This window comes from Polyergus mexicanus, unplaced genomic scaffold (assembly GCF_030449975.1).
Source record: "Polyergus mexicanus isolate NDT 795.1 unplaced genomic scaffold, iyPolMexi1.0 SCAF_14, whole genome shotgun sequence".
Lineage (NCBI taxonomy): Eukaryota > Metazoa > Arthropoda > Insecta > Hymenoptera > Formicidae > Polyergus > Polyergus mexicanus.
The window spans coordinates 1,593,603-1,607,176 of NW_027223334.1; the positions used below are offsets into that span (position 1 = coordinate 1,593,603).

Sequence of the window (13,574 nt, forward strand, 5' to 3'; positions counted from 1 at the left end):
AGGAAATAGACAATGATAGATAGACGATGCTCACCTCGCATGTAGATGTAAGCGGTGCCCCGCATGTTTCTTCTCGTGAGGACGACGAGATTCAAGATGTTCCCGATGATGCCGAAGCAACAAATGGTCGGCAGCACGATGCCGTAACTGATCCTCCTCAAAGCCGGCGTTCGAGGATCCTCTAGTAGATCTTGTTCCTCCGGCAGCAGGCAAATATTTTCTATCCTACTCATGTTGAACACGTCCACCATCCTGCCGCTCTCCCTTGATTCTCCTCACCACCTTTCACAGCTAACGATGAGCTTTCCCGTCCCACCGTATACGCGGGCCCATCTTCGAACTCCTTCGCTCAACCATTGTCCGCACATCTCGCGCATCTCGTTCACACAAGTCGTAATTAGTTTGAAGGAACTTACGAGAAAAGATTATTGTTAAAAATTACGAATCGTGTTAGACGGGCGATTTGACGAATCACGAGGCGAACGGTTTCACGTTACGATCGAGAACGTGCGAGCATCCGTCAAAATTATACCTGTCGTGCAACAGGTGCGACAAAAGTTTCATTTTGCCAGAGAGAGAGAGAGAGAGAGAGAGAGAGAGAGAGAGAGAGAGAGAGAGAGAGAGAGAGCACCTCGAAAGTTCGGAGAGTTCGGAACAAGTCTGTCGGACCGAATAAGCGGCTTTACTACTCTCGATATCCGCGACTGCTTATTTCACCGAGGAATCCGAACGTGTTCTTCCGTGACAATTTATACGCCGCCATCCACGAGCGGCAGCTGCGCTATTCCATGCTATCCTGAAAACAAACAGTACGTATTTCGCAAATCTCTAATATATTTGTCGCACAGCGATATTTATATACGCGTATATATTTCTACGTACACTGCATTCGGGAAATTATAATCGAGATTATGCGCTTTGTACAGTGAAAAATATTCACGCAATTTATTTCTATCATACAAAATAATATTCTATTATAAGTGAAATATTTTTTTAGAGTGTCTATTTATAAATATAGAAATTTTCAAACGAATTATAACAAATTAATTAATCTCTGCTTCTAAAATTTAACGATTGCTACAAATTTTAATGTCTTTTTAAACTCTTTATTTAATTTTATAAATAATATTATTGAATTAAATAAACTTATTTTTTGGGAAAGAGAAAGAGAGAGAGAGAGAGAGAGATGGAGATAGAGATTTATCTATCTCATCACGTATTCTCCGCAAATTTACGTTCCTGAATTGTGGGAGCTGCGAAAATGCGAGATGATTGGAAGTAAAATCGAACATCCTCCGTCGCGAAAGGGAGGCTAATGAATCGGGCATGGGGCGTGATTCTTCGTTGGTCTCTATCTCGCGGAGGGGACCAAGAAATTCGCGGACGATGAGCGGGAGTCGTCTCGCGGCAGGAAGGAAATCGTTGCTGGCAGCGGCAGATTTAGCAGCGGCGGATTTAGATTCAGCAGCCGGACACACTCCCGCTTCCGGATCTCGAGGGTTTGCGATTCAGAGAACGGCTGAAATTCAGATCCCGAACCGAGGATGGATAGAGCGCCCCCTGCCCTCCGCTGCGTCCGTCCGGCAGCCCCCCGATCGGCCCCCACCGGCGACACTTTTCGCGACTTTCGTGACGCGTACCACGCGAATCTCCCCCTTCTTCCTTCGGCAAGTCGGTTTATATTCAAGACGTTCGTTTCACCCGCGAATTTCCTTCGCGCTGAAATATTTTTCCACCGACGATGAAGGGGACGACGGCGAGAGAGGGGGCCGTTGCCTGTCGTTGGCAAAGGAATATTATAATCTCCGCGTCTCGTCGCGCGAGCCGAATTTCAAACGGGAAACGCTTTACGTGTCGTCTGCGAGTCTCTAAAATGCATCCTCTCTATATAATTTATTCATTGATTTGCCGTCAATGTGCGAAATATTAAAATGCATCTTCCTACGTTCGCCGCTTGCGTTTTCCGTCAAGTTTCCCCCGAAGTTGGGGATCGCGTTTCACTTGGATGACGCTCCTGCTGCGCGCGATTCCCGGTAACTTTCTCGCAAAATGTATTCCGTAAGTTTTTGGGAGACAAGTTCCACGGAGAGCTTAGATCGATTTTGCAGCTCTTTATTATATTAGCTTTTGTCTCTTGTCTCTTCTCGTCAAAATATTTGTAAGTGTATGAAGATATCTGTGAAAAGATATGCAAAATAAATATAATATGATAATAAATATATATGAAATATAAAATTGAAATATTATGTGACGATGTCAGTTATCGTTGGCAATCGACATTCTGGGAAAAGAAATGTCCTCTCTTTTTCAAGTGTCGTGACGAAGACAGCTGTCCGCGATCTACAATATTTCCGCTTCTCGCGTAGTAAGACGTGCCCGCCTTATAGAGCCCACGAGGATCGTAAACGAAGAACTGTAAGGGAGCACTTTCACCGTCTTGTCGTAGATTAGTCTGATGAAGAGAGATCAGAAAAGGTTCATCCGCGGCAATTGGGATTAGCAGCGGCTTAACAATCCATTCGTATTCCGCGACTGAGAATTTAATGCCCGTTAACGCTATAAAATACATCTTGAACGGTTATTACTTTATTTAAGTTTTCGGATGCGTCAAACTTTGCTATTTATTCCCAGAATAAACTCGCATTACCTATCGTGCGTCATCTAATCAATTCTCTAAAGTTTTTATTGAAAAAAAAAGAATGATTTCTCGTTTAATACATTACTCGATTATTATTTCCTATTCGAAGAAAAAATTTCGATGACCTCTGTACTCTTATCACGATTAAAAATTGTGAATTAATTGACAAACATTTTTTAAAATTAATTATTTCTGTGAAAATAATATTAGGTGTACAACTTTGCTTCCGCCGTTTTTCTATAGATGGCTTTAGCGGTAAGTAGTGGTCGAAATGAATAGATCATAGACGTCATGCGATAAACTTGGGCATCTGTCAACATAACCCCATAGAAACATTAGTCGATTTGTGTCTGCGTCATAAAGCTATTCTCGATTGAAAATGTCAGTTTACGAGCCAAATTCTCGTCATTTGCGGGAGGTTTTAATTTTCTGCTTCAATATGAAGAAATCTGCGGCTGAGGTTCATCGAATGCCCTCAAATACTTATGGTGAAGCCGCTATTAGTGAAAGAACGTGTCGTGAGTGGTTTCAACGCTTCAGGAACGGTGATTTTCGCGTCGAAGCGCGGCATAGCGGTGGAAGAGAGAAGGTTTTCGAAGATGCAGAATTGGAGGCATTACTTAATGAAGACTCGAGTCAAAGTCAAAAAGAATTGGCACGATCATTGGGAATGGACAATACTTTGAATCATAAATGTATAACCAGTTTTTTACAATAAAGCCTCGAATTTCGGGAAAAAAACGGCGGAAGCAAAGTTGTACATCTAATATAAGACCGGTAAATTATAGAATTATAAATTATGAATTATAAATTATAAATTATGAAAATAATCGACCGCCTGTCGTAATAAACTCAAGAATAACTGCTTGAATCTAGATCGTTGGCGGATCACTATGATTAATCCCCGACCCCGACTCCGGGATAACGTTCTGCAAATTCGCGCGCGTTTTACGCTTTGCTTCGTAAATGTTTCTCGACGCGCGCGCGCGCGCGCAAGAGGGAGAGGTTCCTCTCCAAGATGATAAATTCAACAGCGATAGAGCAAATAGAGCAAATATGTGCTTCCTACCGTTTCATGGATAGCTTGTCGATCACTTAGCCGGAGACACTTTAGCCCCGGGTCCGACCCCGGCAAAATCTTTTATAATATCTTTTCTCACCTCGATCGCGCGTTCGAAACGACGACGACGACGACGTTTACGGTATAATAGACCTCGTTCCTCGAGTATAAGCTGTATAAAATCGCGATCGGTAGACCGTCAAATTGTACCAGGACCATGGGCTGATGGAACATAACCGGGCAGATGAGATAGCTCGCAAGATTCCGAAACTCGCGAGAGGACGTGACGAAATTTTTGAGTAAATTACGAGCGAGTTAGCCTTTGAGGCTTCTGATGTTCCCTTTGAGAAACGGGGGCTGTAGAGTTGATAGATGCCGATGAATTATTCCGTCCGGGAAAAAGCTTAAAATTACGTTGCACGAATATTATTGGAATATTATTAACATAATGTTGGATAAATATTCAAGGATTGTCGGGCTTGCGAGATCAACGCGATTAAAATTGCTAAAATTTCTATTCGTAGGAGATTCATGAAATATTCAAATATCGTCTTAAAAACAAATAGCTTTTCTTTCAAGGCCCTTTATGTCGATTTTACTGCTTCAACACTTCGTACAAGCCAAGTCTCCTAAAAAAAAAAAAAAAAAAAAAGCTCGTGCTCTTACAGTATTTCTCTTACGTGTGTTTTTAGCGGGATGAAAATATGCCCGCTGAGGATTAAGAAGACCAACGGTTCCATAAAATCGAGTTGTTCGATGGGACGTCAAGAAAAACTCAATGAGGACAAAAAAAAAGAGATAGAGAGAATCTTTTTGCGTCCTGATGAGACTACTCGATTCTTCCTTGGCTTAACGAGAGTTTTGAGTCCCGTTCCCATAATCGTTTTCACTTACCATTCCCGTTATCGTTAATCAAACTAATTGTCTTGCTTACAATTTAAAGTGATCGATGTTATGGTTATCATCGTCCAAAAAAAAAAAAAAAAAAAATTGTCTTTCCTCTTTTGGTACAGAGCGCGTAATGCGAGCGTAATGACTTGTATCACATCACTAATCTTTGCACAAAAGCCGCGAAGGTTCTACACGGTTCTACAGGGTCGAACACGATATAAAATGGTGCGTGGGTGGCATGCGAAGAGTATGTCTCATAATGACGCGAAACAAACGCTTACCATCATTACGTTAAAACGTTGCAATTCGATCCGCGTCGCATACGTACACACGTGTCAGTTGTTATTCGCCGGCACGTGGCCGTCACGTGCATTGTAAAAATATCCCGGTGATAGATGATGAGCTGTTCGAGGAAACGGCGAGGTTGGGTATAAAAATAAGGTCGCATGCACTTTATTCTGTAAAAGGATCTCTTTACGAGACCTTCTCTTGGGGAGACTTAAAGGCGCCGTCGTTCCCAGATTTAAATTCTTTTACCCTTGACCTTTTGAACTTGGCCTAACTTTATTAATAATGTGCAACCCTTCATGTGTTCGCGAAAGAAAGAAAGTTAAGTATAACATATTATAACGTAAAACTTTGATCGACATAACCAGCAAACACGTGTTAATAACAATACTTCGGGATTTTTCTTTCTCCTTTTCTTTTCTATATATTTTTTTACCATTCATTTCCTCTTTTTTCAGTTTCGAGAGTCGCGTTATGACAAAGATGGCGATTACCATTCGCTCTTGTAGAGTGGAAATGGTAAGATGCGTGTATTGAATTAAGGGGTCCACCTAGTTCGATATTCTGAAAATAAGGAGATTTTTGGGAATTTTTTTTTAATTATGAAACGTATTAATTCTAAACTTTGCACGTTTATTAAATAACATTTCAAGCATATCTTAAATTTTTTTTCAAACAAAAATATTTGTTTGTTCCGGAGTTATAGTAATCCAATCAGCGTATCTTAAAAAAAAAAATGTTGTTCGTGGCGAACATGATTCCAACCGTTATAGTGATCTGAAATAAACAAAAAAAAAAAAAACTAAAAAGATTTTTATTCTGTATGAGTGTAGCTGTCGCATGAACCAGAAAAGAAAAGAAAAAGAAGAAGAAGAAAAAAAAGCAGCGCCTCAAAAAAAAAAATTGCATTTTTTCACCAAAAAATTGGTTAGTTTTGTAAGTCGCGAAATTTGAATTTTGCAAATATCGATTTAATTTTAGTTCACACAATAACCACACTCATACAGATTAAGAATTTTTTTGATTTCTTTTTTATTTCAGATGACTATAACGGCTGGAATCATGTTTGCTTTTTTTTTTTTTAGACATCCTGGTTCGACTACTGTAACTCCGAAACAAACAAATATTTTTGTTTGAAAAAAAAATTCAGGGTATATTTGAAATGTTATTTAATAAACGCGAAGAGTTTAAAATTAATATGTTTTATACTTTTCTTTAAAAAAATTCCCCAAAATATCGCCTTTATTTTCAGAGCGTCAAACTAGGAAGATTCCTTAAAACTGTGACAATCGTTCAAATTCTAAACAAGCGCGGTCGTCTTTATTATCGTCTGGATAATCTGTCTGAAAGAGAGCTGGAGAAAAAGCACGTAAATCTACAAGCCAAAAAATATATGACAGTTAATATTTCGGTATAATAGATAGGACGGGAAAACATAGAGGAGCACAGTCGCGTTGTGGAATTGACATGTGGCGCAAAAGTCCCGCAGGAAACTTTGCAATTTCCTCGACCACGTGCGCGAGTGTGTTTCGCGATGGGGTGACAAACTCGCGCAAGTTTTGCAACGGGGGGAAAGAGTGAGAGGGGGGCCTCTCTCTGGAGTCCCACTTGCCCGTACCCGGCTCCTCAATCCACGCGGCAGCTGTGACTTAAAATACGCGGCAGCGAAACTCGGGCATGCTAGACATTATGCATTCGCCTTCCGCGGGGACGTCGCCCAGGATCTCCGCCTCCTTGAATCGTCGGAATGTAACCTGGGTGAGAGGAACGCCGAGGAACGAATCGAGCCGATTTTACGCTTACAAAGCGTCTTCGCGCTATTCGGTGGGTTGGCGTACATCCTATACAGAGTTCGCGACTTCCAACCAACTTTGCTCCGTTTTACTATAGATTTCTCTCTGTGTGTCACCTCCCTTTCCTATCTTCTTCTAGGAAAAGTTGATCTCGGATCCATAATTCAAAATAATTTTGATAAATATCTCGGTGTTGCGTATTTTCTTCTCATTTTCTTAATTCTATAATAATTTTCTTATTTTTTTTCTTATTTCTATTTACATACTTTATGCATTAAGCAACAAATTCATCTGAAATGTCTCGACGACAACTTAATAATTTTTATTCAAATATTATTTAAATTTTTATTTATTTATTATTAAATTATTATTAAATTATTTTTTATTTTTATTTAAATTTTTTTTTTTTTTTTTTAATTTGAATAATTATTTTATTAAGTAGGGAAAAGTAGGATAATACCGAGTCAAACCAGAGTCACCTCTGTTTCTTCGTGCTATTATCTTTAGCCAATTCGTGTTATTAGTTCTAGATTGACGCCATTTTTTTGTCTCTTTTAGCGAAGAAATTAGCGGCGCGTCGCGGATAATTGATAACTAAGAACTAGTCTCCTATGCGGTATGAATAAACCACCATGTCGCGTATTACAAAGATAGAAATTTATCTTGCAAGTTGAGGAACAGGCACCCGAAAGTCTCGAGGAAAGAAGATTTATCGCGAAAAGTACGTGGGACGCGCGGGATCTAATTTATTCTCATGTATATTGCGCATTATTTATCATGTAACTCGCTTGCAAAACTCGCACGTAACAGCCGACGGAAATATATACATGGAATTAATTACGCGTTATTGGCGCGTGCACTTCAATTATGTCGACTACGCCCAAGCGCGCGTGCGCGCGCGCGCGATTTGCATATTACGCCAATAATTTGCGTAATTCTTCAACAAATTTATTCCGCGCGCGAAAAGCCTCCGTTAATTTTTATTATTTATTATTCCCCTTCCAGGATCTCGATTTTAATGCAGTGCAACGTATGGCATATTAAAGTAACATCTATATTGTTTTCGAGGCTTTTTTTATATTATCATATTGAACTTTATATATATACAGGGTGAAGCATTTATATTGAGACAGCTAAATATCTAAAAAATAAAGCAAGATAGACAGAAATGTTTCAGACAAAATTTGTTCGATTTTAAGGGGGTCGTAAGATGGTGCTATTAGTTTGATCTTGGGTGGAGGCGCTTCGGAGATTTCAATGTCAATCTTGTTTTATTTTCTTTACACCAATTGATGTCTCTCATTTTTTGAGCTTAAAATATTAAGGTAACATTATTGCAAAATAGATAATTTTATGAGGTATTTCATTGTTTATGTAAAATTATGTCAAAGTGAAGTAATAAAATAAAGTATAAAATATCTCGTAGACTGTTAAACTTTTGGCCATCATACCCCTATAACTTTTTATGCAAAATATTGTAAGGAATCGATTTGTGTAAAAAAATTAGGATGTTCCCATTAAAAAAAAAAAAAAAAAAAAACAAGATTGACATTGAAATCTCCGAAGCGCCTCTACCCAAAGTCGAACCAATGGCACCATCTTACGACTTCCTTAGAACCGAACAACTTTTGTCTGAAACATTTCTGTCTATCTTATTTTTTAGATATTTAGGTGTCTCAATATAAATGTCCTACCCTATATATATATATTAATTAGTCTCTTTGAAAGAACGAATTATTTAAATCATCAGTTTCCTTTAAACGCGATCTGTGCTCTCTTTCTCTCTCTCTGTTGAGAGGTAATTAAACTTTATCGCCGTTAGCGAAATTAGGTCGACGCGGCCAAGGTATGGGTAAAAAATATTAGTGGGTGCTTATCGAGGTATCGATAGCGTGATTAAAACCGATGTCAGCGTGTAAAGTTGCGTCGCGCTCGTTTAATCGGCGAAATGGAAAGAGGTTTACGCTCGTCCCTCGTAATCTCATCGCCCCGTCATCGTTACGTAAAAATCCCTTTGCGCGTACAAAAGCGAAATAATCATCGAGATGTTTGGCCGGGTTAAATCGGGAGTAACGATCTATTTTTCTTTCCTTCTTTTTAAATTTTCTCCACCCCTCCATTTTTTCTTTCCACGAACGCGCGCGCTTTTACGACGAGACTTTTCGCCGCTTGTCGGTAACGATTGCGACAGAAATGGCGATTATACCATTGTGGATCGTTATATCCGTCACGGGGATACGAGGGAAGAGCTGGAAGCCTCTGGATCGCGGACACGCGTTCCCACGACGGTGCTCTCTTACCTGGGAAAACGTGGTTTGATCGAACGCGCGATAGTCTCTCTCTCTCTCTCTCTCTTTGTTTCATTATTTCTTTCTTTTTTTTAAAAGAGAGAGAGAGAAGAACAGGAAAATGGACGGCGCCGTATCACGCGTGATAAACTTTACACCGCGATGTCGCCCGCCGATTGGCGAGAGCGAAGAAAGAATTATGTCGCGATAGTAGTCGCGAGATAACGAGATCCACTTTTATATATCAGTATCAGACGTACGTCATAAAATCTCTTCCCTTCACGACAGGGCGATGACATTCACGTTCGATCATCAATAATTTTCCTTTCGTCTCTCTCTCTCTCTCTCTCTCTCTCTCTCTCGATCTCCGTAAAATTCCTGTTACTTCGTTGAAAAGGATCACTTTCGATCTTGTAAGTTTGAGTAATATCGTGGAAATTAGAGGCAGCTCTGTGATTTTTTTATTTAATATTTCTCTAATGATATCTAAAATTTTAATACTTACAATTTTTTTTCAAGTATTTTATATAATCAGAATATTTTCTTTGATATAATACACTGACAAGTAAGATTTCTAATAAATAATGTCAACTTAAAATTAACTCTTGCGTTAGAAAAATTAAAATTTCTTTCATTTATCCCTTTATAATTATATCAATGTTGAAACGCGATATTTTACTGATTTTTAATTCTCGTAGAAGAAGTAACGAGATTTTTCTGTAAATTCTCTCACGCAACCACTACATCGTAATTGGCGAAGGCACCGTCGAACTCTCCGAGATGGATTCACGAGAAACGTACAATTTGCAAGCGACTCGCGATAAATTGCGATCACTCGAGTAGTCGCTGATCGGAAAGTCGTTGGAGCTAATTAACGAGAGCGCTTGTCCACCGCTCGTATCGATAATCGCTAGATAGACTCGGAATGATTACGCATCGTGTCAGACAGAACGACGCGGGAATCATTAAGAACGCCGTAACAATGGCTGCATCTGGCACGGAGATGCGAAAGCGCAGATTAAAGTGGGAGATCGAGCTCTCTTCGAAATTGTCCGCGCGCGTGAACGTCGTATCTCAATTCGTCAAAGCTTCGATCGTGATCTCGATTGGCTTTATAATACGAGATCTCTTTTTCAATTATATGCCGTCCAATTATCATTGTTTCCTAATTTTCTCGCAATCAATTTACTTATTTAAATTTGACCGAACAAATTGATTGCAAGTGCTAGGATATCGAAATAATGAAAGATTAAATTTTAAAATTCCGTACAAACGATAAAATATAAAAACGATTATTCAATTATTAATATTATAATTATTTATTATTATTATTATAATTATTTAAAATTATTAATATTAATATTATAATTATTTATATAAAAGCTCACGTCGTGTCTAATAAACTAATTCTAATGCCGTATAATTTTTCTATAGCTGGGATTATTTAACGTTAAATTTATATATAAGGAAAAAATATCCTTCTCTCCGCCCCTTCATCCAACGCTGTCATTAAACCATTAATGAACATAGTCTGGGAGCGCGATAGCGTTGGCGTAACTCGATCGCGGGAGCTCGCGAAAAAGAAAGGATAGCAAGGAAGAAATTTGAGAAATTCGTCTTTCTTAGTACTTATCGGGTGATTGTAAAACGAAAGTTTGCGCGACGCGGAAAATAAAAGCGGGGGTGATACGGGGTCGGTGCCGCAAATCCCGGGGAGCAAAAACTCGCGCCAGGCCTCGGGACAAAATTCGCAAACGGCCGCGAACGCGATTACAACTTCCTCCTCGCTCGGAACTAATTGCGCCGCTGGAGGGGAGGAAATTGACTCCTTGCTTCGCAAGCTAAGGACCGTTTTGAACAAACGAATCGTTCGCCGTTGCCAATGCCAATGACGCTCATTTTCCCGACGACGTTTCTAGCACGAAAGATCCGAGTCCTCGTCCAAAGAATCGGGGCAGTCGGTTCAGTCGATCAGATTCCAGTAACCAGTTGCAGGCAGCGAAATAAGGATGATGGCGACAGGAATTTCCATTTCGAGAGGACGACATTTGAATTTTAACGGAGGAGAAGAACGAGGGGAAGAAATCTTTAATTTTCAGCAATTTTACGCGCATATTCAGGGAACATTGGAGACAAGGCATTCACTCAACCGAGGGCGTTATTTTAAATCCTAATACAATTTCAATTTTTCTTCGCTTCGTCTCGAAACGAAGTTTTGAACTTAAAGAAATAAGGAAGTGAATCCAACAGCGGAAATGTTTTTCAAAGCGAGACGTCTATTCAACGGACGTATATTTATATTTCAACAATTTCTTTTCTCTCTTTCGTTGTTTGTTTAAAATTTCATTTTCCCGAAGGTAGTAAGTATTCTCGAATTTTCTCCCTTCCCCTCTCCCCCCCCCCGCTCCTCCTTTAAATAAATATATTGCTCTCGAAACGGGAGGAGGGGAGTGCGCGTTTATATATTGCGTTATTATATTACGCTTCTTTAATATCGATCATCACTATTTAAAACAATCAATCAACATGATTTTCGATCGCGCGACGTGGTGTGTGCTCCGATCAATTTAACAAATATACATTAGCGGGTCGATGTGTGTGTCAACTAGTTTAGTAAAGCCTTTACGAACGGATCGACGCACGCGCGTTTTATCAGACGAGAAATGAAAAAAGCGAGAGGAAGAAAGAGAGAGAGAGAGAGAGAGAGAGAGAGAGAGAGAAAGGCGATGAGACAGATGGGAAAAGCCACGTGCGGACTAAACTGTCATGCGGGTGATGGCTGTGTAAATTAAATAAATTTATTGCGCTCTCGGTGGTTTTGCTTGCAATTAAAAGCCAGCCAATAGTATTGTACTACCGGAATTCTTGGTAGAGTCAGTTGAAAATTTTCGGACGATTGGAGCAATAATATTTATTGCCCATCCGGTATTCAGATTTGCAACAGAAGCGTCTTGTAAATGTTAAAAAATGGGTTCTAAAAAACTGTCAACGATATTATATCGCCGTTGCAACGAATCGGCTTGTTGACATATTTTAAATGCGAGGAGAAGGCGCGCCGGATGAGAACACGTTTTTAATTTATTTTCACAGATTTGTCGTTGAGAAAGTCAATTATATCTCTCCTCTACATATTTTTGGCCGTAAAATGAAATTTACGCGCGATAGAAATTGGAGGATCGGTAAACAGATTCGACAGAGCGGAGCACGAGTTCTCCACCGTCGCATCGAAATTTTTCTGTCTGGTACCGTAATATTCCATGACGCCACTGTAGGAATAATAATAAGGGAAACAAGCCTTACGCTGTGCGGGGATTTTATTTGGCTTCATGTCAAGTGACTCGGGAGGAGACTCGCGCTGTGACGGTCATATTTCTCGCAATATTTGTTCCATATCCCTCGAATAGTTCGATCGTGATTATCGAGCGCGTGATCCGAAAACGAAATAAAAAAAGAAATCGAAAGTTGTCAACATTGGATTAAAGATTTATAAAATATGTAAAAAGAAATAAACGGCTTTTTTTTTACACCCTCTCATTTTTAACACCCTCAATTTTTTAATTGTCTCCTTTAGCTTCTATAATTATATAATATCGCTCCGCGTTCGAAGATTCTGCGAGGAACATTTGCAACATTGCCAGATTTCCGGAAGATTAGGGAATTTTCATTTCCGCCTCGGTTCAAGGATACAGAAGATCGAAATTCTGCCTGGCACACGGAGAGGAATTTTAGGAAATTTAGTTTTTAATTAGGTACGCAAGGTCGGGACGCGCTCCGAGAATTTCTTATTAGATCTGCTTAGAGAACTCCGGGCAATTATTCTCAATGGCGGCTAAAACGTGATTACGCGAGCTTTCACGACGGAATATTTTTCACGCTGATAAAAGACGTCCGGAGAATCTTAGTTTGGTGAAAGAGGATTATTTCTCTCACCAGTTGCGTAATTTTAACAACAGTTATTGCTGTCGACCGATGAGATGTATATGTATCTCTGCTTATATCTTACAGTATTTGAATTATTAGAAATAGAAATTCGTTAGATTAAAAAAGAAAGAAAATAGTTTTAACTTTTTTAAACAATCGACAGAGAAATTTATTTTATTAAATTATATATTTCTATTGTTCGAATTGCGCGGATAAAAATTTTTGAATTCTTTTTCGTGGTCATTTTGTTTTGTTAATTGTATTTTTATAATATATTTTTAATTTTCTACGTAGATATTTAAAAATATTTTCAAAACTTTTCAAAGTTAGAATTAAAGTATTCAAAAAATTAAATTTTCTTTTGGCTCTCTCTCTCTGTCTCTCTCTCTCTCTCTCTCTCTCTCTCTCTATTTTACATTTAAAATATTTAAATAAATCGATAATGTTTAATTAATTGTAAGAACGAAATTATCAAAATCGTCAAAGATAAAATAAAATAAATTAATAGATGATAAATAAGACAATTATTTTACGCGAATTAATTAATGTATAAGAGCTTATAAAATAAACAAATGTTAAAAAAAATATATATAACTTGTAATCGCGCGCGACAAACGATTCTTGATCGGCAAATCGATATCTTTTATCATTCCAACCCTTTTGTGTTGATATTATTAATGCATAAATGTCATATC

At 38.8% G+C, this 13,574-nt stretch overlaps 2 protein-coding genes across 2 annotated transcripts in view; one reads left to right on the forward strand and one right to left on the reverse strand.

Annotated features, from left to right (window-relative positions):
• The window catches only part of LOC138939577 (uncharacterized), an 88,581-nt gene that overhangs the window by 57,591 nt on the left and 17,416 nt on the right, over positions 1 to 13,574 (forward strand). The gene's annotated exons all lie outside the window — the stretch shown is intronic.
• LOC138939579 (probable G-protein coupled receptor B0563.6) overlaps positions 1 to 13,574 on the reverse strand; it is a 38,775-nt gene that overhangs the window by 22,144 nt on the left and 3,057 nt on the right. Inside the window, exon 2 of the mRNA XM_070307467.1 lies at positions 35 to 796. Coding sequence (XP_070163568.1) covers positions 35 to 251 — 217 coding nt within the window. The 5' untranslated portion in view covers positions 252 to 796. The remainder of the gene's footprint in view (positions 1 to 34; positions 797 to 13,574) is intronic.